The sequence below is a fragment of the Manis pentadactyla genome, chromosome 2, assembly GCF_030020395.1.
Source record: "Manis pentadactyla isolate mManPen7 chromosome 2, mManPen7.hap1, whole genome shotgun sequence".
NCBI lineage: Eukaryota > Metazoa > Chordata > Mammalia > Pholidota > Manidae > Manis > Manis pentadactyla.
The window spans coordinates 234858845-234879491 of NC_080020.1; the positions used below are offsets into that span (position 1 = coordinate 234858845).

General features: G+C 59.0%; 1 protein-coding gene across 1 annotated transcript in view; it reads right to left on the reverse strand.

The window, feature by feature from the left end:
• Window positions 1-15102: 15102 nt before the first annotated feature.
• TPO (thyroid peroxidase) overlaps window positions 15103-20647 on the reverse strand; it is a 53947-nt gene continuing 48402 nt past the window's right edge. Inside the window, exons 15-16 of the mRNA XM_057497559.1 lie at window positions 16226-16358; window positions 15103-15555 (exon numbers count right to left, since the gene is read on the reverse strand). Of these exons, the coding sequence (XP_057353542.1) occupies window positions 15517-15555; window positions 16226-16358 (172 nt within the window). The 3' untranslated portion in view covers window positions 15103-15516. The remainder of the gene's footprint in view (window positions 15556-16225; window positions 16359-20647) is intronic.

The following is a 20647-nucleotide window of genomic DNA, read 5'->3' on the forward strand; positions in this document are numbered from 1 at the left end:
AATTCTGCTACTTTCCCCTTGATTTTCCAAAAGCCTGGATCCTTAGGAAGACTTAGAGCTGAGGAGGAGGCAGAAGGCAGCAGAGTAAGTGATGGAGGAAAGCCACCGTGACCGGGAGGGAATGCGGGACCTGTGTGTGGCGACGGCAGGCCCCACAGCTCATGTCGCGAGGCAGCCTGGGTGTGCTCCCTGGACTGGACCCTGCAGCCAGGGGGTTTTGGGGGCTCATCTGTGCACATAGGGCTGCCCCTCTCTGTCCCCAACACTGGCTGAGCCCTGGGGACCACACAAGTGCCCTCCGTCCAACCATGGCCAAGTCCACAACCCAAATCCACAGCCGTGCACCGACATCACACCCCATCCAGGACGGGCCTTAGGTCCCATGCTGGCGTCAGGACCCCACCCGTGCAGTGGCCCCGTGGAGCGTGGCTGCTGGCCCATCTCCTGACCCATCGCCTCTGCACCAGGCCGCTCTGCTCTCCTGCCCAAGTCACCACTTGAAGAAACAAAACTAGTGCCACTTTACAGTTTACTGTTTCTACAGAAAATGGTGAAAGCTCAGAGCTCATCATTCGGGGCAAAGCAAATGCACACGGGTGAGCCCTCGAGCCCTGTGCAGGGCGCTCTCGTCCAGCCCAAGCCACCCTTTTCCCGTGGCAGCCGGGCTGTGGTGCAGCTTCCCGCTTGGCGGCTGCAGACTGTGCCCTGTCCAGAGCCTGCCTTTCGTGTCCGTGCCTCTGAGGCATCACTTCCCATCTCCCCCTTGGTCACTACGAGGCCATGTGCTCTAGCAGAAACCTAGTCAATGCCTAGGAGACTATTCCAGATGCCCGGCTGACATGGCCTGGCTGAAGCTGGAAAGATGAAACGCCGGGTCCCAGAACCACCACTAAGACTATTGGTCAGGACAAGTCACCGATGACAGTGTGGCTGGAGGTGGACACAGCGGGTTCAGCTCGGCGATGGCGTGCACGGCATCCAGGTCTCCAGGACAGCTGCAGGCCCCTGGCAGTGTGTCGGGCCACGACCTCTGCGCAGCCAGGTGGGAACCCCGGCTATACGTGGTGCTGGCCAGAACCGCCCTCCCTGACTTGAAGGTGGAGGAACGAGATGGGACGCAGCAGCCACACACCACAAGTGCCCCCCGGCTGTGTCCCCTCAGACCCACGCCCAGAGCTGCGGGCCAGTCCCTGCCTGAGGTCTCCTCAGGGACACCGACACGTGTGCCCCGGCGTGCCCGGTTCTCCCACGTGCCCTGCTGCCCCCTCTCAGCCCTCAGTGCCCCACTCCGTGACCGCTGCCCACACGTGAGCTCAGCAGGTCAGGTTCCATGTCCACAGGGGGTGATGGCTGGCCCCTAACAGCAAACGCCCTCCAGCATCAATGGGAGGCTCTTTACTCCATTTGGGGCTGGCTTCAACTACTCGGAAATTCTTTTATTTTGACCCAAAATATGTTTCTGTATAACTTCCCTGGGGCTTCCTAATCTTCCATCCGTGGGAGGCGTATGTGCGCTTTAGAACCTAAATGCGGCCCCAGGTGAATGGTTCTCAGTGAATACACGCATTTCTCTGAAAAGAGGTCCCATGGCCATAACTGGATCCACACGACTGGCTCGCACAGACCCAGGCCTGGGAAGGGGGCCGGCTCAGAGGACCCTGGCTGTGTGTTCCTCCACGAGGCCCAGCATCCTCACAGTCACCAGCTCTACTGGGCAGGAGACTGCGGGCCAAGTGGCCTTTCATAAAATGTTCCCATTTGTTACAAAATGTGGAGTAGATGATCTCAGAGAATTACTGTTGGCCTGGAAAAGGCATGTGCTTTTTAGAGGCTGACGCGGCCAGCAGACTGGTGCAGCAGAGGCGGGGACGGGCAGGGCTGAGGGGAGACGGCCCTTCCGCCGACCCCCACCCTGTGTTGCTCTGGCCTGCAGATCAGAGTTTGGGTGCTTGATCCTTGCCATGGGGCGGCTTCTAGAGAGACCAGCCCTCGGGCAGAGGGGCCTTGGAAGGGCGGCCGTGTGGGAGGGGAGGGTGGTGCAGGGACCCCTGCTGTCTCTCCCCGGGGCTGGGAGACGCCTCTGGGCTCTTCGCTCCAGCAGCTGTGCCTGGGCCTTCTGGTGTCCTAGAGGAGCAGCGGCGCAGGCAGTGAGGGGCCTGGTCTGCGCAAGTCAGTCTGCTGGGAGCAGCAGGGGTGCCGGCCAGCTCAGCTGCACGGTCAGCAGGGGCGAGGCCAGATCAGAACGGGAGGGGACGCTCAGGTCCAGAAATCCCAGCCCCCTGCCACTGGCACACACACCAGTTCAAGGGCCCCTGGGGCCCTGGGAGACAGTCAGGGTCCCAGAAGCCACCTTTCTAGTTCTCAGGCCTTCGCAGGAATGCAATGAGGGGCAACATGTGGGCCACAAGGGCGGGAGGTGGGCGCCCGTGAGGAAGGGGTGTCGGTCCCGGGCAGAGCATGGGCTCTGAGTGGTGCTGGCCGTGTCTTCACCGTTGGGACCCTGCTGACTGTCACTGAGACGTAGCAGGTCACTCTCCACATGTAACCCACACAGCAGGGAGGGCAGTGCTCTCCATAGGCTGGGACCACGGTGCATCGCCCGGGATTCTCATGGTTCCCTGAGTGGTGCACAGCCTTCGCTCGCTTGGGCCCCATTTGCCCTTGGGCGAGTGTGACCAGGGCTGGGTGAGGACAGCTATGCACACCGAATGCGGACCATGCCCCGCAGGACAGAGGGTCATGTCCGGGACATATCCTAGCCCAGCCACAGAGAAGGCCTGTTGCATGGCTCCTGAGCCCCGAGGCCGGATGAGGGTGTGAGCCTGGCCCCTGTTGTGGATGAGGGGCTCACCGCAGCCCCCCTTTCTGCCGTCTCCGCATTTCTGGAGGACACCCCCCCCATCCACTTCCCTCCAGCCTACCGTGCTTGCGCATGTCAGGCTGTGGGGCGGCCTCAGGCCCAGGGGGAGCTGGCTTGGCTCAGCTCCTCCTCGCCCACCCCTGCCCCACCTGAAGGATGTGTGCTCTGGCTTCTGAGAAGCCGCAGCTGAGCCCCCACTTACAGACGTCCCTGGGCAGTGGCCCCACATTTTGTAGCTGAGTTCTAACTGCCAGGCCTGGGGAGGCAATTTTGTAGTAAAGTACATGGTAAAGTGGTGTTTTGTGGGCCTTGGGGGTTAACCCATCAGGAGAGTCCTCACAAGTGTGAAATCTGTCACCTCCAGGTCAGCGTTCTCCCAAGAGGGAGAAGGAGGTGGTCAGACACCACCGTCCACATTTCCTAGGGAGGTATTAGTGACCTGTAGCATTTTGCAGACAGGATGAGGAAACATAAACACCAAACCACCCTGGCGAGCTCGCCCCAGAGGACCGAGTCGGCCAGCAGCTACACCACGGCTCCCTCGGGTGTCAGGACCAGTAACGGGGTCTCCTGCTGTAATGACATGGGTTTGTGCTGGGGGTTCCCTCCCACTTAGAGAGTTTGCAGCAGGAGGGAGCCCAGGGCTACTTACTTGGATATCTGGGGCGCTGTCGACCCCTGCTGGGAATTCAACCCTAAGGGCGCTGATGGGGAGGCCTTTTTAGGGAAGGAGGAAGAGAAGGGGGTATGTGAAGTTTGATTTTACGGTCACCTGAGGTCATGAAGGAGCGGCTGTGCATGAAATTCAGGGACTTGAAACGCTCGGGCTAACCACGTGGGTGCCGCCTCCATCAGCACATCTCAGGACAGGACGCTCAGGACCACGTGGGCCCGAGGAGACGGCCAAAGGCCCCTGAGGTCAGAGCACGCGTGGGTGTCTTCCAGAAACCTTGCCTTCCCTCTGTGGAAGACGACATGGCAAGAGTCCAGGCTCACACTTCTCACATGTGCGCTCAGCTGGCCCAGGAGCAGGCACTGCGGGCCGTCCTGCCCACACCCCCCGAGTCACCTTGGTCAGGCGGGCGACGTTCACGAGCCGCCCGTTTCTGGATTTGCACCACGACTCCATGGCTTATCCTGCACAGCCTCCCTGCGTAGGTGCTCAGGTGCCCAAGGAGCGGGGGTGCTGCAGAGCAGCCGGGCCACGTCCCATCCCCCTCGGGCGCGGCCCTGCCTCCCCAGTGACGTCAGCGTCCACCCGTTTCCTCCAACGGACAGGAAGCTTGGTCTTGCGCTGAATCTGTCCAGCCAGGGTTCAGTGGGCACTTTAACAGCATCTAACCCCCCATTCATAGTCAGGAAGCACCCACATTTATTTCGGGCTTCCCCACCTGACTCAGGTCCATGGTCTTCTACAGGTTTTGCACATCTTTTTTAGATGTGTGCCTTATTTTATGCTAAAAGCTGGTTTTAAAAACTTCACTTCTCAGTTGTATATTTTGTATACAGAAATGCAGTTGGATTTGGGATGCTGGCCTTTGTCCAGTAGTCTCAGTACGTTCAGTTATTAATCCTAACAGCTTCTTAAAAATGTTCTTTTGGACCTTCAACCCAGACAGTCTTTCTTCCCCAAGACGGTGATGGTTTTACTTCTTTGCAAACCTGCATGGGGCCGGGCGCCCTGTCTGGCAGTGGCCTGGAAGGTCTCAGCTGGGCACTGACGTGCCAGTGCTGAAGCTCTACCCTCACGTGCGTGCAGTTGGTGATGAATAATAGTTGTTTATTTTTGAATCCAAATATTAAAGGAAACAGGGTTATTTTTCTGCCCTTTTATAACCCTTTAAAAATATCCTCCTTGCAGTGTGTCATTGTCCAACTTACCCTCTCAAGCAGCCGCATGGTTCTGTCAAAAGTTCCCGGACCCCAGTCCGTCATTTCCGGTACTGAACGTAAAATCTGGACCGCTCGCCTGCTCTCCTTGGTGTCAGCAGTCACCGCGTTTGCGATGCCCGTGTGTAGCTGGACGGTACTGGTCATGTCACCGCTTGGCCGTGTTTGCACACGGTGAGCTGTCCTTCACGGACTGACCACACTGTGCAAAATGCCCTGACCAGCTTCGTGTGATTCCTTCCAGAGTACGCCGGGCTCAGGAAAGGGGGTGAAGTTTGGCAGAGTGAAGTGGGGACGCCTTGTGAGCATGCACTCCGTCCCCAGACACGTGGCTCTCCCTCTGAGCCCTGTTCACACCACTTCCTGTGCAAGTCGGCTTGTCTTGAAACATTCAGTGTGTCGCCACCTGATCCGGGAGGTCGGGCTGTGATGTACAGGGCAGTCCAGGCACCACCTGGGGCAGAGGGGCCATTGCTGGTGTTGACACTGGCCTGGGCTCTGCAGGCCTGAGATGTTCTGTTTCACTCCTCAGCCTGGCTGAGGCAGACGCACTGAGGGGGCCACGGGTGTGTGCTGTCCCCAGGGGGAGTTAACATTCCGGGAGTGACTTGCAGAGTGGCCTGTTTTCCCAGCAAGGACGTCAGCTGGGCTGGGTGGGGGCCAGTGGATGGGGGAGTGGCCTCCCCCCGGGGAGAAGCTTCGGACCTGAGTGGCCTGAGCTGCCCCCTCCTTGGAGTCCCGCAGCTGCGATCACGGAGCAGCCAGCCGTCAGGAAGCAGGAGCCACGCTGAGTGACAGCTGCAGGCGGGGCCCCTCAGGGCGGTCAGCCCTCCCAGTCCTGCACTGGCCAGAGCCCGCCGGCCGCGTCCCCGCAGGAGCTGAGCTGCATATAAGGCACGGGTCAGGGCCACAGGGACACCCAGCGTGGTAGCGGGGTGAGTGTTGGGCCTGGGGCAGGCTCAGCACAGTGACTCCGGGAAGCCCCCTGGCCATGGCTCACTCTCCTGGCTTCTGGGTTTTCTGTTCCTCTGGGGTGCTGCTGAAGGGGCTCCCCTCGCCTGTGTCGTCAGGTCTGCCCTGTGATGTATGCAGTGTGTGCACACATAGGTGCAGAGGCAAACGTGCACACACACATCCTGCACGCCCGAGAAAGGCCAGCTGGCACGTGATGTGCCCTATGGGGAGCACACTGGGGCTGGCAGCCTCTTGTCACCATGGCTGCCCTGTGACCTCAGCTGCTGGCCTCTCCGTCTGCCTGCAGTTGAGGTTTGCTAATCAACATGGGGACAGTTTCTCCCCGTGAAGTAGGTGGTGACTGAGAACTGTGAGCAGGTGTGGGGATGTGGGGCTCCTCCGGGCCTGGAAGGGGGCCTGGGATCTTGCCCACCCTCGGCCTGACCCCTCTGGTGGGGCCCGGGCCCTGCTGCAGCCCCCTCTGTGGCCTCTGCCGTCTGACCGCCACCAGGTGACAGGCTGCTGTTACGAGAGGCCCAGCCTCAGGGCACCTTGCCCAGTGGAAGCTCAGCCATGTGGCAGCTCCCACACGATGTGGACTGGAGACAGAGCCCCGGAACAGGGCTGGGAAGGAGCGGCAGGCCCTCCGCAGCCAGTGTGGGGACAGGAGAGCGGGCGGCTTGCAGTGCAGTGTCTCGGGAGTTGGCCAGGGGCTGGCACGCGTGGCAGAGGCCTGTGTCCAGGGAGGGTCCACGAGATGCTGGCCCCCTGGGGGTGGGAAGATGGGGAGCTTCCCTTAGCCGGTGCTGAGCACGGTGGGTCCACAGGAGGCCCTGATGCTGCTGCGGACAAGGCTCTGAGGAGGTACCGACAGTTAAATGTGGTTGTGAGGATGGTCCTGACCTGATAGGATGCGTGGCCTTGCAAGAAGACAGTGGGAGCCACCTGTGGATATCATGAGGCAGCTGCCCACAGGCAGGAGGGCCCTCTCACGGCACCGGTCGGGGGCACCCCACCCTGGGCTTGGTCCCAGAGCCGTGAGCAGCTGCCCCACTAGGGCAGCCGTGACAGAGGCAGGCAACTAGGCCATCTGTAAAAATCGGTTTCTCCTACTTCTGGACGTCACAGCCCCGTGGTCCCGCACGGGGTTCACACGTACTGCCAGGGCCGTGCCCCCTGCAGCCCCACGCGGCAGGCAGGGGTGGTGACGGTCCCCCGGCTGACACGGGGAGGCTCCCCCGTTCCAGGACCCGGGCAACCGGCAGCCACTGTAGGGGCAGGAAAGCCTCTGGTAGAGCGGCCTCCCTGGGCCCCAGCCTGCGGACGCCAGTGGGGCTCCGCCTACCCCGCCATCCCTGGGCCCATTTGATGCCCAGGTCTCACCGGTCCACGCACCCCGGGTAGCAACAGCTTCTCTGAGACGAGTAAAGGCTCGTTTCCTGAGACGTTCAAGCCCTTCCAGCTTTTCCCAATTCACCCCCAGCCCCCTTTCCAGTGGATCCCCCCCACTCCTTCCTGGGCACCAGCCAGTCGTATGAGGTCAGTTTTTCCTTTGCAGATTCGCAGACACGGCGTCTGTAAATAACGAGCAGGAGGAGGGTGGTGTGGGGACCGTGTGGGTCAGGCTGCTTCTAGGGCAGAGGGTTTCTCCCAGTGGGCGGGTCCATCTCCCCGGGGTGTCAGGGCTTCATTTCAGCTGCGGCCTCAGGAGGCTCCGACGGCGGCCGGGTCACGGCCCGGTGGGGGCCGTGGGGTCCCTGGCATGGCGCAGCCCTTGCTCCCAGCTGTCGGGAGCAGGCGGATCGGACAGTCCCAGGGCCTCGGGTCCAGAGACGCTCCCCACAGGGCAGGGCCAGTGGCAGTGGGGACGACCTCCCAGCCCCTCCTGCCCGGGGGCCCGCCACTCAGCCGGCACCTTCCCGACCCGTGGGAGGGCGTGGAGCGCACTCTGCACACACTGGCTGGAAAAGGTGCGAGAGTCAGAGCTCCGGGCACGTACGGCGCCGCCTCCCGGCGGAACGCAGGCTCGGGCGGCTCTGGTCGACCCGCCATCCGGGTGAGCGTTGCTTCTCCAGTGCGGGGGCCGGACGGAAGCAGATGCGGAGGCTGCCGACCAAAAACACCCACAGCAGCGTGGGCGACTCCGTCTCCTCCCAGACGTCTACGGCCCGGGTCCCGTTTTTAGAGCCTGGATGAGTTTTTATTAAATTTCAGAGCTTTTCTAATGCTAAGAGATCGCCAAGCCTGGCGTATGGATACCATTGGCAAAGTCACGTTACCACATTATTGTTACAATAACAACATTGCTGCAGCCCTGCACGGAGCCCAGGAGCAGTGCAGGCCATTGCGGGGAGTGCCTGCACCCCACACAGGACGTCCAGCTCAGCTAGGAACGGCCAGGGACGAGGTGGGTGCTGCAGGCACGCCTGCTCTGGCTGCCCCCCCACGGGCAAGGGTGTGATGGCTCATGGGCACCTCCATGCCCAACACCCTGGACAGCCACTGCCCTGGCCACAGACCCCCTGCGCTGCCCACAGTCCCTCCCATATGGCAGCCAGGAAGCTCCTGACGATGTGAGACTCCAAGCCAGTCCTTGTCAGGCATTCTAGAGGTTTCTGAAAGTTTGGGGTGAAGAGCCACACTCCCCCTGTGGGAGTCACCTCCCAGACCCCACAGGGAGCTGCCCCTGTGGGCGCCTGGCCAGCTCCGAAAGCTCAGGCCACTCCCCTGTCCTCCCGTCCCTTCCGGCACCCGCTTGGCCTGATGCAGCCTGTCCAGGCAGCCAGGCCCCACGCCCACCCACCTCGGGCTTCTTACCCACGAGGCGACTGTGGCCCGGCCACCATGTACCCTCTGCTTGTTCCTCGCCCTGTAAACGCTCCCTGCTCCAGCCACCCACAGTGCTCTGAGTGCAGACCGTCTGAAGCGTTAGGTTGTGTCCCCTACACTGTCCTTTTTAGTCACATTTTTGCATCCCCAGAGCTTTCCATGCTGCCCTGGCCCCTCAGCTTGGGGCTTTGGGCATCCTGGCCACTCTGCCCTGGCGCTAGCGAATCAGGCCCATCAATTTACCGACGTTCCTGCCAGCGACGACTGAGTGGAGAGGAGCTCACTGGGGTCCAAGCAGCCCAGGAGTGTCACCACCAGCCGGCACCCAGCTGTACCCCCCCCCCCGCGGCACCACCCAGCCACCTTTACCTCTTCCCCCAGGTGCAGCTCGCAATCAGGAACAAACAGGGTGGTGGCTTCCTGGCCAGAGGCCAGCCTGGGCCTCGCAGGGTGTGCCTGCGGAAGCGGTCCTGAGCCCCACCCGCGGCAGGTGCACCCGCCGCTCCTCTGTGTGCTGCCTTCCTCGTGGAGGTGGTGGTGCACCGCTGGGCTTCAGTGACCCAGGCAGCCCTTGGTGCCTCCTCAGAACCAGGCTGACGTCAGATAAGGCCTTGGAGACACCCCAGGGCTAAAGCCCGAGACGAACACATTTCCCAGACGGCATCTCCTGGCCGCTGAACTGCACCTCCACCCTCCTGCTCACCCCAAACCAGTTTTCTGCCTACAAACCATGGCTGTGCCTCAGTCACCTCCACTTCTCCTAACTCTATGGTTGGTACTATTAGTAAATGAGGTTTTTTTAAGGAACATGTTCACAAATAATCTTTTTTTTCAAATGATCAGACAGCCAGATGCATTTTGACTTAAATCTGAGCCTCAGTGACACGGCAAGCTGGGGCGCCATCCAGTCTTGGGAAAGGCTAGTGCGACCTTGGGGAAGGCTCGGTGGGCATATGGGGGCAGGGTATTCAGACTGGGGGTCCCACCACGGCACAGGGCAGCAGGGCTACTGTGGGGCTGGGGGGACAGGAAGGCGGGTCCATGCGGGATCTGGGAGCATAGTGGCTGGAGGTAAGGTGCTCGCACCCAGGAGCAGCGTCTCCCCAAGGCCCTCATCCCCTCCCAGGTGGAGCTCAGAGCACCCATCTGCCCACCTCACTGCTGCTGGCAGGCCCGACAGCCACGCTGCTGCAGCCACGAGAGCAAGCTTGGGATCAAGCACGCCGGCTTCCTGACCTGCCCAAAATGAATTCCAGAAACTGGAAGGAACTGATTTCCTTACTTCTTTGGAAAAATCCCGTGGAGCGTTCCCCACCCTCTAAGGAAATAGGTTTCCTGGCTTATGTCTTTGTGTGATCAGCCAGCCAGTGTTTTAGGAAGCTGTCTGGTTACCGACCAGACCGGTGCATGGTGCCTCCAAGATAATGGCAATACTACTAGTTAAAAAGTGTGAACATGTCACCCCCACACCCACATCAGATGCCCCATGGGCATCCTCTCACCTCACGATCTGGCAGCTGGGGACGGTCATTAGAATTTTGCAGATGTGCAAACTGCACTCAGAAAGCCAAGCATCCTGCCCATGGTCCCCAAAGCAGGAGGTTGCAGCCCCACAGAAGGGGTGCTGGAACCTGGCTGGCAGTGGGTTCTCGAGTGCCGTGCATGTCCCTGGGCCCACAGCCAAAAAACCAAACCAGTCCAACAAAAAAATCCTGCAAAACCAATAAACACAAACCGAAAAGTCAGCCCTTTGCTGCAAACCTAAAACTGTGCTAAAAATAAGTCCTATTAAAGTGTCACCCCAATCGTGGCAACACCCTTCATCCCTCAAGGTTGGGACCCACTCCAGCCTCCCCTGCACAGGACACCCCGTATGGCCTGGGAAGACTAACGTCTGAGAACAGAGTAGGTGAACCCACATGCATGTTAAAGGCGGTACGCGTGTCCCCCTGCGGGGTCTGTCGTGACAGCTGAAGGAGAAACGGCACATGTGTGGAGGCCCAGAAACGTGGTTCCCAGGTCCCGGCAGCCCCCACCCGCAGCTGGCTTGACACATTCTGACTTTCCAAGTCACAGACCCCCCAGCACAGGGACAGGCCGAGGACGGGGAGCCCTGGACAGCCACCACGGAAGGTGGGCGGCCTCGGGCTGCGCCGGTGGGGAGGCAGCTGGCTGCTTCCTGGAGAGGGCGAGAGCGCCGTCACCTGCACTGAGGTGACCGTGGCGCGGCCCTCGTGGGAATCTGCCACTCAGCCTCGGGCCCAGGGCGCAGGCGGCTGCTGCGCTCTCTGAATGACCTGCCAGGCCGCCTTGTGAGCCCTGCTCCACTTCCCAGGCTGGCCCTGCTCTTCAGGTGCCCGGGGAAGTCGAGGCCGGGGCTTCTCCACGAATAGCCTTTCAGTCTCCGAGAATGTCGGCTCCTCAGGCGCGTCTCCCTCCCTGCCGGCATTGGAGGGCCCTGCTCGCAGCTCTGCCCCCTGAGGAGAGGGATCCCCGTACATCTCCTGAGAACAGGCAAGGGAGACCACCAGCCACCAGGTGGCACTGCCCGGCTGTGCCCGTGGGCAACCGAAAAGCCTTGGCCCACAGCTCCATGGTGTGCTTGGCACCAAGCCCAGGGGTCTCAAATCCCTCCAGCACGTGAGAAAGCAATCCCAAAATGCAGACAGGCGCGTCCTGAGAGTGTACCGACCCCCGGCCCACGACTCCCCGCCTCAGCCACCCCTATTCCCGAGGCCTCCGGTCTGGAGCTGGCAGGCAGGGAGTCACAGGCCACCTGCCCTTCCTGAGCCTACCGCCACCCGCTGGCTGGCCTCCTGCCTCTCTGCAGAGGCTGTGTCCCTCCGTCCCTCCCTCACTCCCCAGACTGGGCCCCTAACTACCTGAAACCCCTTAACTACGAGGGTCCCGTTCATTGCTGGGAAACGACCCACAGTGGCCCCAAGCGGGTTCAGTATAGGAAACAACTTGCTGCAAGTGCCCAGCTGGTCAGCCCCAGCCCCAGCCTCCCTAAGAGGAGCCCCATCTCCAGGGCTCACTGGCAGCAGGGGTGCCCTTGGGGTGAGCGCCCTGAGGCGGCTGCCGGGGTGCGGGAAGCCTGATGCAGGATGAGATAGCTACCTGGAGCCAGCAGGGTGGAGGTGGGCAGTGCAGGCAGGAAGGTGGGCTCCCCCAACAGTCCCCCTGTTCCCTCCACCTCCAGACCAGTGTCCGCCAGCATCTATGCTGTCAGGCATGGCCGCCCTGCAGGTCAGGGCTGTCAGGGTTCAATCCCTTGCTTTTCTCTTTTCAGGGCCACCTCTAGGGCGGCTGGAGCCGGTGTTCAGTATGAGTTCAGAAGTAGCTGTCTCGCCGGGCTTCGTCCCAGAGAAGCAAATGTGCGTGGCCCCAGACCCTGCCTGCAGGTTCGGTCAGCTGCCTGGTGGGTGGCTGGAGACTGCCAGGTGGACAGTGTCCCAGCTCGTGTGCAGAGCTCCAACCCCGAGGATGCTGGGCGCTGGACATGTGTGCTCATCTCAAGTCCTTGGGGCCAGGGAGCCGGCGGGGTGGAGAGCCTGCCCCCACTAACACATCACCATTTCTTGGGTGTAGGCAGCCTTAAGGGCGTGTCTTGGCATGGAGTGGGTTTGGGGGAACCTGGATCCCAGGGGAGAGGCCTGATACTGGATGCTGCACCACAGGAACTGACTCAGACCTCAGGCCAGCATGCGGCCGCCCGGTGGGCAGACAAGTGTCTGAGGACAGGGGTCCGTTTGCTTCCCAGGCTGAATTCTTAGAGGGAACACAGATCTCAGTGTGGGAGTCCAGCCCGTGCAGCTGCGGGCCCTCGTTCTGGCCGTTCAGGTGCTCAGACTCGGGAAGCATCCACGGCTCTTGATCACCCAACACAGATTCCCTCACCTCCGGCCCCACTGGGCTGAGGGGCTGCACTGCAAACCCAGTGCACCCATCCCAGAACAGCAGCACACAGGTCATGGCTGGAAACCAGGGGGCAGCAAAGCTGTGGCATTAGGACACGCTGTACACAGCCGAGGCCCCAGCCCCAGGCACCGTCCCCTGCAGCTTCACCCTAACACCAATGTCCCAGAAGGATGGACTCAGGTCCCCCTCAGGGATGCCGCCGGGTCACCCGAGGGCCCAGCCCTGAGGACGCCTCATCGGGCTCCCACAGGCTGAGTGTCCTAGGTCCGGGGAGCTGCTCATGAGCCCAGGAAGCCCACAGGACAGAGGTCTCCTCAATTTCACAGCCGAGTGAGGAGAGGTGATATCTAATTCCAGGGAAAAGTCAGGTGAAAGAGCTGCCTGGGTCCGAGGCCAAACCCGGCTGGAACCTGAATTAGGTGCCAGATCCGAGGAAGTCACGGGGTGTGCATTCCTGCATCTCTGCTAGGTGGTGCTGTCCCAGAAAATCCCGCCCGCATGCCTCTGACAAAGCAGAGCCTGAGGGTGGCCGGGTTCAGGGCCCTCCCTGGGCAGCATCCACCTACTCACAGCTGTGCATGCAGACGTGCAGGCCAGCAGGTTAGCTATAAGCAGCAGAAGGCTTAGCAAGGGAGAAGATGCCACTGAAAGGCAAAGTGCCTTTGCAGCATCGAGGTTTTCAGGGAGCTGCTGGGGGCTCTCAGTTCCTCTTGAGCAGCAAGGTGGTCCCCATTCAAGGTCACCGAACTGTCTGCATCTTTGCCTGAACTTTAATTTGCTGTATTTAATTTGCTAGCAATTCACTTCTCATACCTGCCACTCGGCTATTTCCCTAAAACCTGGGTGCTGCACAAAGTGATCTTGGGGCTGACTTCCTATGCTGACATCACAGCTGCTAATGACCCCAAGGTCAGGCCAAACCCACTGCCAGTTTGCACAGTCATTTTCCTCTGAACAGCCCAACAAAAATAGTAAAAACCAGCCCCAAGAGCAGCAGACATGGGAGGGCTGGGCCTGCAGGTTGATGGACTCCCTAGATACTTAGCTAAGTGCAGTAGCTTCTAATTTGGAGTTTTAAACTGATCACAACCTGATGAGATGACCTCAGATCCTGACAGCAGGTCAGCCAGGATGGTCAGACGCAAAGCAACTAAGTGCCAAGCAATCTGACTTCACGGAGGTTAGGGTCTAGTGAAATGCAAAGACGGTGCACACAGCAGGGCCAGGCAGGGGCTGTCTGGGCTGTGCACTGTCTTTGCCTGATTACCCCAGGACTCGAATGACATGGGTCTGTGCACTCTGCTAACTGGTGCTCAGTAGGGCTGCTGCTGAGGCACAGAGCACACACACAGGGCTCAGATAGACTCATGACCAAATGAGATCTAGAGGCAAAGATGGTACAGAGTTGAACCAGTTGGTTGTCCCTGGTTGGCTGATGCCAGCAGGAGGCTCCAGGAGGAGCACGAGCTACTTGCCAATCAGCACTGTTCCGATCTGTGTTTCCTTGGCAGAGATTATCTGGAGCCCCAGAGCCCGTGCTGCTCTGGTTCCTGGAACCGGGAGCACTGGGTGTGGGGTGCCTCGTCCACGTCTGATGGAAGCCGTGGCTCCTCTCCAGCAGCCGAGCTGTGTCCGGCCAGTGGTGACCAGAGAGCTTCCGCCGGAGTGTATAGTAGCACTTTGGTCATTGTCAAGAGTGGGTTCTGTGTCTGCAGTGAGGATTTGGGGCTGTAGTCGGGCAGGCCTAGGGCCTTTGGGAAGTGGTACTACATTTTTAGGGCTGTGAGGAGTAAAGCCTGTTTCTCTGTGTAATGAGTCCCAGGCACACACTCACCGATCCCCTGCGCCCTGCCCTCCCTCCTGTGCAGATTGCAAAGAGCTGCCTAGACAGAAAGTTTTTGTCTAAAATCACTAACTGCTCTATGCTTGCAGACAGGTTCCGGGGCACACACACCCCTGAGTGTGGCTTTACTGCAGAAGGAAGGGCCGCTATTCCTGGGTCACGGACGGGCCAGGGCAGCGTGGTGGGGCCTGCTGACTTGGCCTGTGCAGCTGCCACCTGGGCAGGTTGCTTGGTGCCCAGAACACCATGTATAAACAGGGCGGTGATACTGGCTGCCTTAGGGCCGATGTGGCTCAGCCCCCGACGGCCCGCACATTGGGAGGGCTGCCTCAGAGGATGGTCCGGTGGTGTTCCTGCTGGGGGCAGATGAGGAGGAACAGAGAGGCGTGCTCTCAGAGTGGATGGGGCTGGGCTGCAGGGTGGGCCCTCGGCCCTCGGTGATCTGTCGGCAGACCCTCAATGGTGAGACAGACCACTCACCCTTTCTGGTCCTGGGGGTTGCAGTCCCTCCAGGCTGTCCAGGACATCTGCTCAGGAGGAAAGCCAGAGGCTGTGCAAGCTCCCAGCGGCCTTGCAATGAGGCAGCAGGGGACCCAAAACACTGGGCCAGCAGAGAACCTGCTGGGCAGGTAGGAACCTCTTGGGAGGGAGGAACGGTAGGGGTGACGTTGGCATGGAGAGAGCAAGGCTGAGGGGCAGCAGTGCTGTGAACAAGGTTCCCCAGGTTTGCCTGAGAAAAAGCATCGTGAATATCTGACTATGTGAGTGCATTTCATGAAGCACCGGGAGGAGCCAGTCAGGCAGTGTAAACAGAGGTGCTAGACAGCCTTGGGTGTAGGGTTCTTTCACCTGAGTGTGGCCAAAAATGGAATGTGACGCTGATTCACCTTTATTTGGAAAACTGTGTCGGTGGTGAAACACAAAACTATCTTGAGTGTTTGATACCCATTCAGTTTGTCCTGTTCAGGCATTTGACACGTGCATGTGCCGGCAGCCACGTCTGCCCACAGCCCCGTGACAGCCCGAGGCAATGTGAGTGCCGCCCAACCGGACTCTGCAGAAGCGTGTGCGCCTGATGCCCACGGGAAAGGCTTGGGCGGGCGCTTCTCCCCACTGTGCCGGAAGGAAGGTCCTGAGCCCGGATGGACTGTCATGCCTAGTCATCAGCTGGGATCAACACTTGCTGACACCCGGTTTCCAAGCAGAGTGACAGCTGGTTCTACTTGCAGAGGAGGGTGTGGGATCCACAGGCCGGGTCCTACGGGAGAGAGGGGGTGATGAGCGCACAGACAGGAAACCGCACCTTGCCAGGGTCTGTCTGGGAAGTTAGATCCCAGTGGAGCCACCATCCTCGGGGGGTGGGAAATGGCGTGGTGCATGCACTGACTGGGCAGGGGGAGGTCTGGGTTCCATGGTGGGAGCCCGGTGACCTCCCAGGATGGGGTCAGTCAGCCCCACAGCTCAGAGGGTGGGCTGCTGCACGCGGTGCAGGCCGGCTTTCCTGGGAGAACAGCACAGCACAGGGGTCAGGCCGTCAGGCAGAAGTGATAAAAAGCAAGTTGATACTGATTTTGTCCATGCTGCTGCTAATTTTCCAAATTTCTGAAAATTAGCCCTTTGGAACTGATTTATATAAATGAAAGACGTTTTCCTACCTTTCAGCCTGGCTTACTGGTTCTAATTTGGCTTTGCTTTTTAAAAAGCAGGCTAAAATCCCAAGAAGTCATCATTACCTTGTAACATAATTTGCATGAAAAGAACACACAGCAGGAAGGTGGAAACAGGAGCAGCAGCCAGGAGTCAAACGGGAATAAACAGGAACACGGAAGGAGGCCCCGGGAGTGCTCCAGCCGGCGCTCCTTCCCGACTCCTTGGGTCTTACAGAAATATCTGCCATGGGGTAAGCCTGTGGCAGATCGTAAGCCCACCTGCTCTGTGCTGGGAGCCTGGGCGCTGAGCTGGGGAACACTCGTGTCCTGGCATTTCCTGCAGCCCAGCTGGGAAGCCACTTGTCCACGACTCTCCATGATGGGCAGTGAAGACGTGGAGCTGGCACGTGTCCTGTGGACAAACACACCTGGTTTGGTCGCTGTTACTCAGCAGGAACACAGCGTGTTCATTTGGCACTGTGACCAAGAGCAAGTCTGGAACCACAGGGCTGCTGTGGCCCCACCAGCATCAGGGAAAGTAGCCCAGCTGGCCAGCAGGTAATGTCTTTCTCGAGCGTCTGCGTACAGGACATCCCTGTGAGCCGTCAGGATTTTAGCAGGTCGCTCTATCGGGAGGCATGTGGTTCACACCACTGTGACGGGTGGTAATGTCAGAAGGTGGCCTAGGAGGGGGTTTCACGACTAGAAGCTCCAGAGCCGCACATGCGGGGCTGCTCAACGACCACACCCAGCCCCCAGCTCGCCAGTTGCGATTTTTGTGATTTTTGTGATAATTGTGATTTCAGTTAGTAAAGGAATGCATTCATATCACAATAACTATAAGGAATAATCAAATCATGAGAAACAAGCCCACAATTCAAATATGCTTCTGCTTTTTACATTCTCTCATTTGGGTGTCACCTCACTGAGCTGTGATTGCCCCAGAAAGGCGCTGCCTGCTCCTTGGGGCCCCAGGAGTGAGCTGCCTGCCCCTCTGCTCTGGCCGTGGCTTTCTCTTCATACGTGTCTGAGCGGCTGCCTTACACACCACTAAGTAGGTCATCATAACTGGTTGAACACAGTTATATGTTAGATGTCACACTCATGGAAGAGCAGCAGGTCGAAGAAGTCAAAGGGCCTTAGAAAATGCCCAGAGACAAATAAAAGAATGCGGTGCCAGCACGGGGTTCAGCAGAGCAGTTCCGGGAGGGTGGCCGTGGCTGCGACATCGTGTTGAAGCGAGGAAGGCCTTGAATTCACGTCGGCCTGCTGCTCGGCTTCGGGCCTGAAGTGGAAGAGCGGGGGTCACGCGGAAGTGGGTGAGGATGGGAGCCCCGTGCGGGGCCGAGGGGGCTCAGCGGGGCAGCCGGCTCCCCGGCCCAGGCCCACTGCCTGCAGCCGCGTGGGGTGCACAGGCTCCCACAGGGCCACCGTGGAAGTGGGCGCGCACATCCGCCGGTGCCAGGACAGCGTCCGCCGACTGATCAGTGAGCCTGGGCACGAGGCGGCCTCTCCCGGGAAGGCCAGGCTTTCCGGAACCAGGGCCCAGGCATGGCCTCCTCCCACCTGCAGGTCGTGCGGGCAGGTCCTCGGGCCTCCCTCTGCCCACCTGGAGGTGCCCCGCCCACCAGGGCCCCATTCCGGGATGAGTCATAACAGGTCACCACTTGTCGCTGTATTTGTTTCTGTCACTTCCACTGACGTGCGAGGGACCAGGGTCCCGGGACCCATCGTGGTCGGACGTGGTGCTGGGCGCAGTGTAGCCAGCACAGTGAGGCGGCTACAATGGCGTTTTGTGCATGGGACTGGAGTGCACAAATTCACTAGTTCGCATGTCCGTTTCCTCTGGAGGCTGACTGACGGCAGTCATCTCAGGACGGGAGCAGGAGTGGGGATCTGGGTGTGTCTGTTGTGGGGGTGGTGTCTGTGTTGGTCTGTGCGTGTGTGTATATGTGTCTGTGGGGGGGGTTGTGTGTGTGCATGTGTCTGTGTGTACATGTGTGTGCCTGTGTACATGCACATGTGCACAAAATGCTCAAGTCCCCCCACTGAGGATAGACATAGAGCCCCATTCAACTCTGTGCCCATCTGGGGACAAGACCTTAACATCAACAGCAGCAGAGCATTGCTGTCCCCAGTTGGAGCAAAGCTGGCAGGCTCCCCATGGGACCCAGGTTGTGGTGCGTCCACCTCCCGGCAGCCTGTGCCCTTCCCGTGGGCAGCTACCAGGCATTCCTGTTCAAGGAGGAGCACCAGCCCTCTTTCTCCTGCTCTGTTCTGGTGCATGAGTTAATTCCAGCCTTTAACCCTAGGAAGCAGATCTCTTTCCTCTTATTAGAAGTAAAGTTTGGGGATAGATTTTTGTGACTGCTGAGTACTGACTACCAAGTGCTTCACTAACTCAAAGGTGGTCTGAAAAGTCTGCCAGAGATAAGGTCACCTCACATGCTCAAGCTTTCTCAGCTTTCAGGGGACTGGATTTATTCCCCACCCGGCTGACCTAGGGAGAAAAATGTCTGGGACTCAATCCTGCTCACAGGACAGTTCTCTGCTCCGTTACCCTGATTCCCAGGCTCTCCTGAGTGGGCAGGGGTCTGGGGTGAGTTTCTCCTGGAAGCAGCCACGGGCTTGGACACCGGAGGCCGTGTGGTGTGTTGACCAGCAGACGTCCCGGGTCGTGGCTTACCCAGAACTGTATTTCCTAAATTGGGGCCAGGCACAGTGTCAGCCCAGACAGCTGGGGGCACTGAGATGGCACTAACGTGAAACAGGAGGGGTACACGATATCTCCCATGTGACTGCCTGTGCTGTGTCCTCAGTTTTTCCATTAAGTGGAAAGGACTCAGGCAATGGGGGTTCTGGACAGGACCCCGAGTGACAGCCCACACTGGGCCTGGTTCCTGCAGGAAGGCAACACTGGGGAGGACTCATGTCAGCTGTGGGGGCACAAACATCCCTTTATCTTTAAAAATGTCCTTGTGAAGGAACAGAGTCTGCCGGCCCAGCCCCTCCAGGGCGCGTTTCTCTCCATGGCATCTCCAGCCTGGTCATCAGATAAATACCCAGTATACTGAGCCTCACACGCTGACACACGGACCAGTGGGTTTTCAGCAATTTTAACCTAAATCTTAAACTCATGGAGAAAACAAATACAGAAGCTTAAATGCTGTTAAGAAAGCAAGGGTTGACTTCCATGTTTAAACCTTTTTATAGGCTAAACACCCATGCATTAAGAGCGGATCAGTCTCTTTAATTTTTAGTGTTAAACCAAAACAGGATCAGGTGTGGCATGTGTCTGTTGTAGCCAACCCTAGTGAGGTGACATTTACTTACATAACCAAGTAACCTGTCTCCCGGATGTGTGCCCGCCACTGTGGTGCATTTTCCCAAGAGGCACAGCTTTTCGTCTGGCATCATGGTATTTGAAATACATCTTCACAATTTACATTTTAAAAAATACTCTTCATGGGAAAGAATGAAAACTTATTAAAGCCGATCAGGACATGAAATGATTGAGCAGATCGTAAAATCCTGATTTTATGATGTCTTTTTGAGTCTTGCAGCTGTGTTTCTCTGAGCTGGGGGACCTGACAGTAGCCTGCCTGGGTCAGGGAAGGCTTCCATCCCTGCACCTTCCAGGTGACAGTTTATAGCAGAGCAGGACTGGAGGCCCCAGGAATTTCTAACTGGTGGCTGTGCAGACCTCTGGTTGGGTAAATGGAAGTTTTTAACCCAAATTTCCGCCTGGCCTTGACAGCGATATGCATATCAGGGCCTGTTTGCACATCAGTGTGACGTTTAACGCGGCAGAGCCCCTGGTCAACCACCGAATTGCCGGTCTGGGTAGGTGGAGAACAGCAGCTGTTCTCTCCCCCCTCTGCTCCTGGTGTGTAGTTGGTCAGGGCCCCCCAGTTACCAGGGACCTGCCCACTGAGTTCCTCCCAGAAGGGGTGGCAGCAGGGGAGGGGGAGTGGGGGGTGCGATGGCCAGAGAGAGCTGGGAGTGGAGCCGAGTCCAGGGGGCAGAGTGTGCCAGGACAGAGCGTGCCAAGCAGCTGGGGTTTAGAGTGGGGCACAGCAGGGGAGGGAGACGAGGCTGTGAGACACAGACCTTTGGTCCCCGCCCACCCTTTCCCTTGTCTTCCTTTGATCTCAACAGATTCATAACTAACTTGCCCCTGGCAGGGACACCCCTTCCTCCCAGAGCCACACCTCTATAGAGCTCACAGCTTTTTCTGGGTAAATGTATGAAAATGGCTGATACTAATTACTGGAAACCAAATCTCAGAAGGAAGGTCTGTAGGGGACACGTTACCTGATGAGCGACCTGAGGCAGTGATTCCCTGTTTCTGGGAAACACAGAAAGGGGGCGGCCAGCCAGCTTCCCACCTGGGGGGGTGCGGTGGGCCAGGCCAGCCAGGCAGATTCACTGCCCTGCTGGGTGACTTCCCCCTCTGCCCGGCACTCCAGGAAGCCCTGGTGGGAGCTGAGGGCAGGCATGGGCTCCCCCACGGAGGCCCGTCCCCACATCACACCGCCTGCCGGGAGGGCCCTGAGCACTCTCTCGTGTGCACACACTCATGCACACACAGCGGCCTGCAGCACCTAGGCTGGAGAGATGACAGCCTGTCACTGGCCTTTCTCGGCTCTGCTTTTTCCATGCAGGTCGGGGGCTACTGTAGGTTAATGGGCAATATTCTCT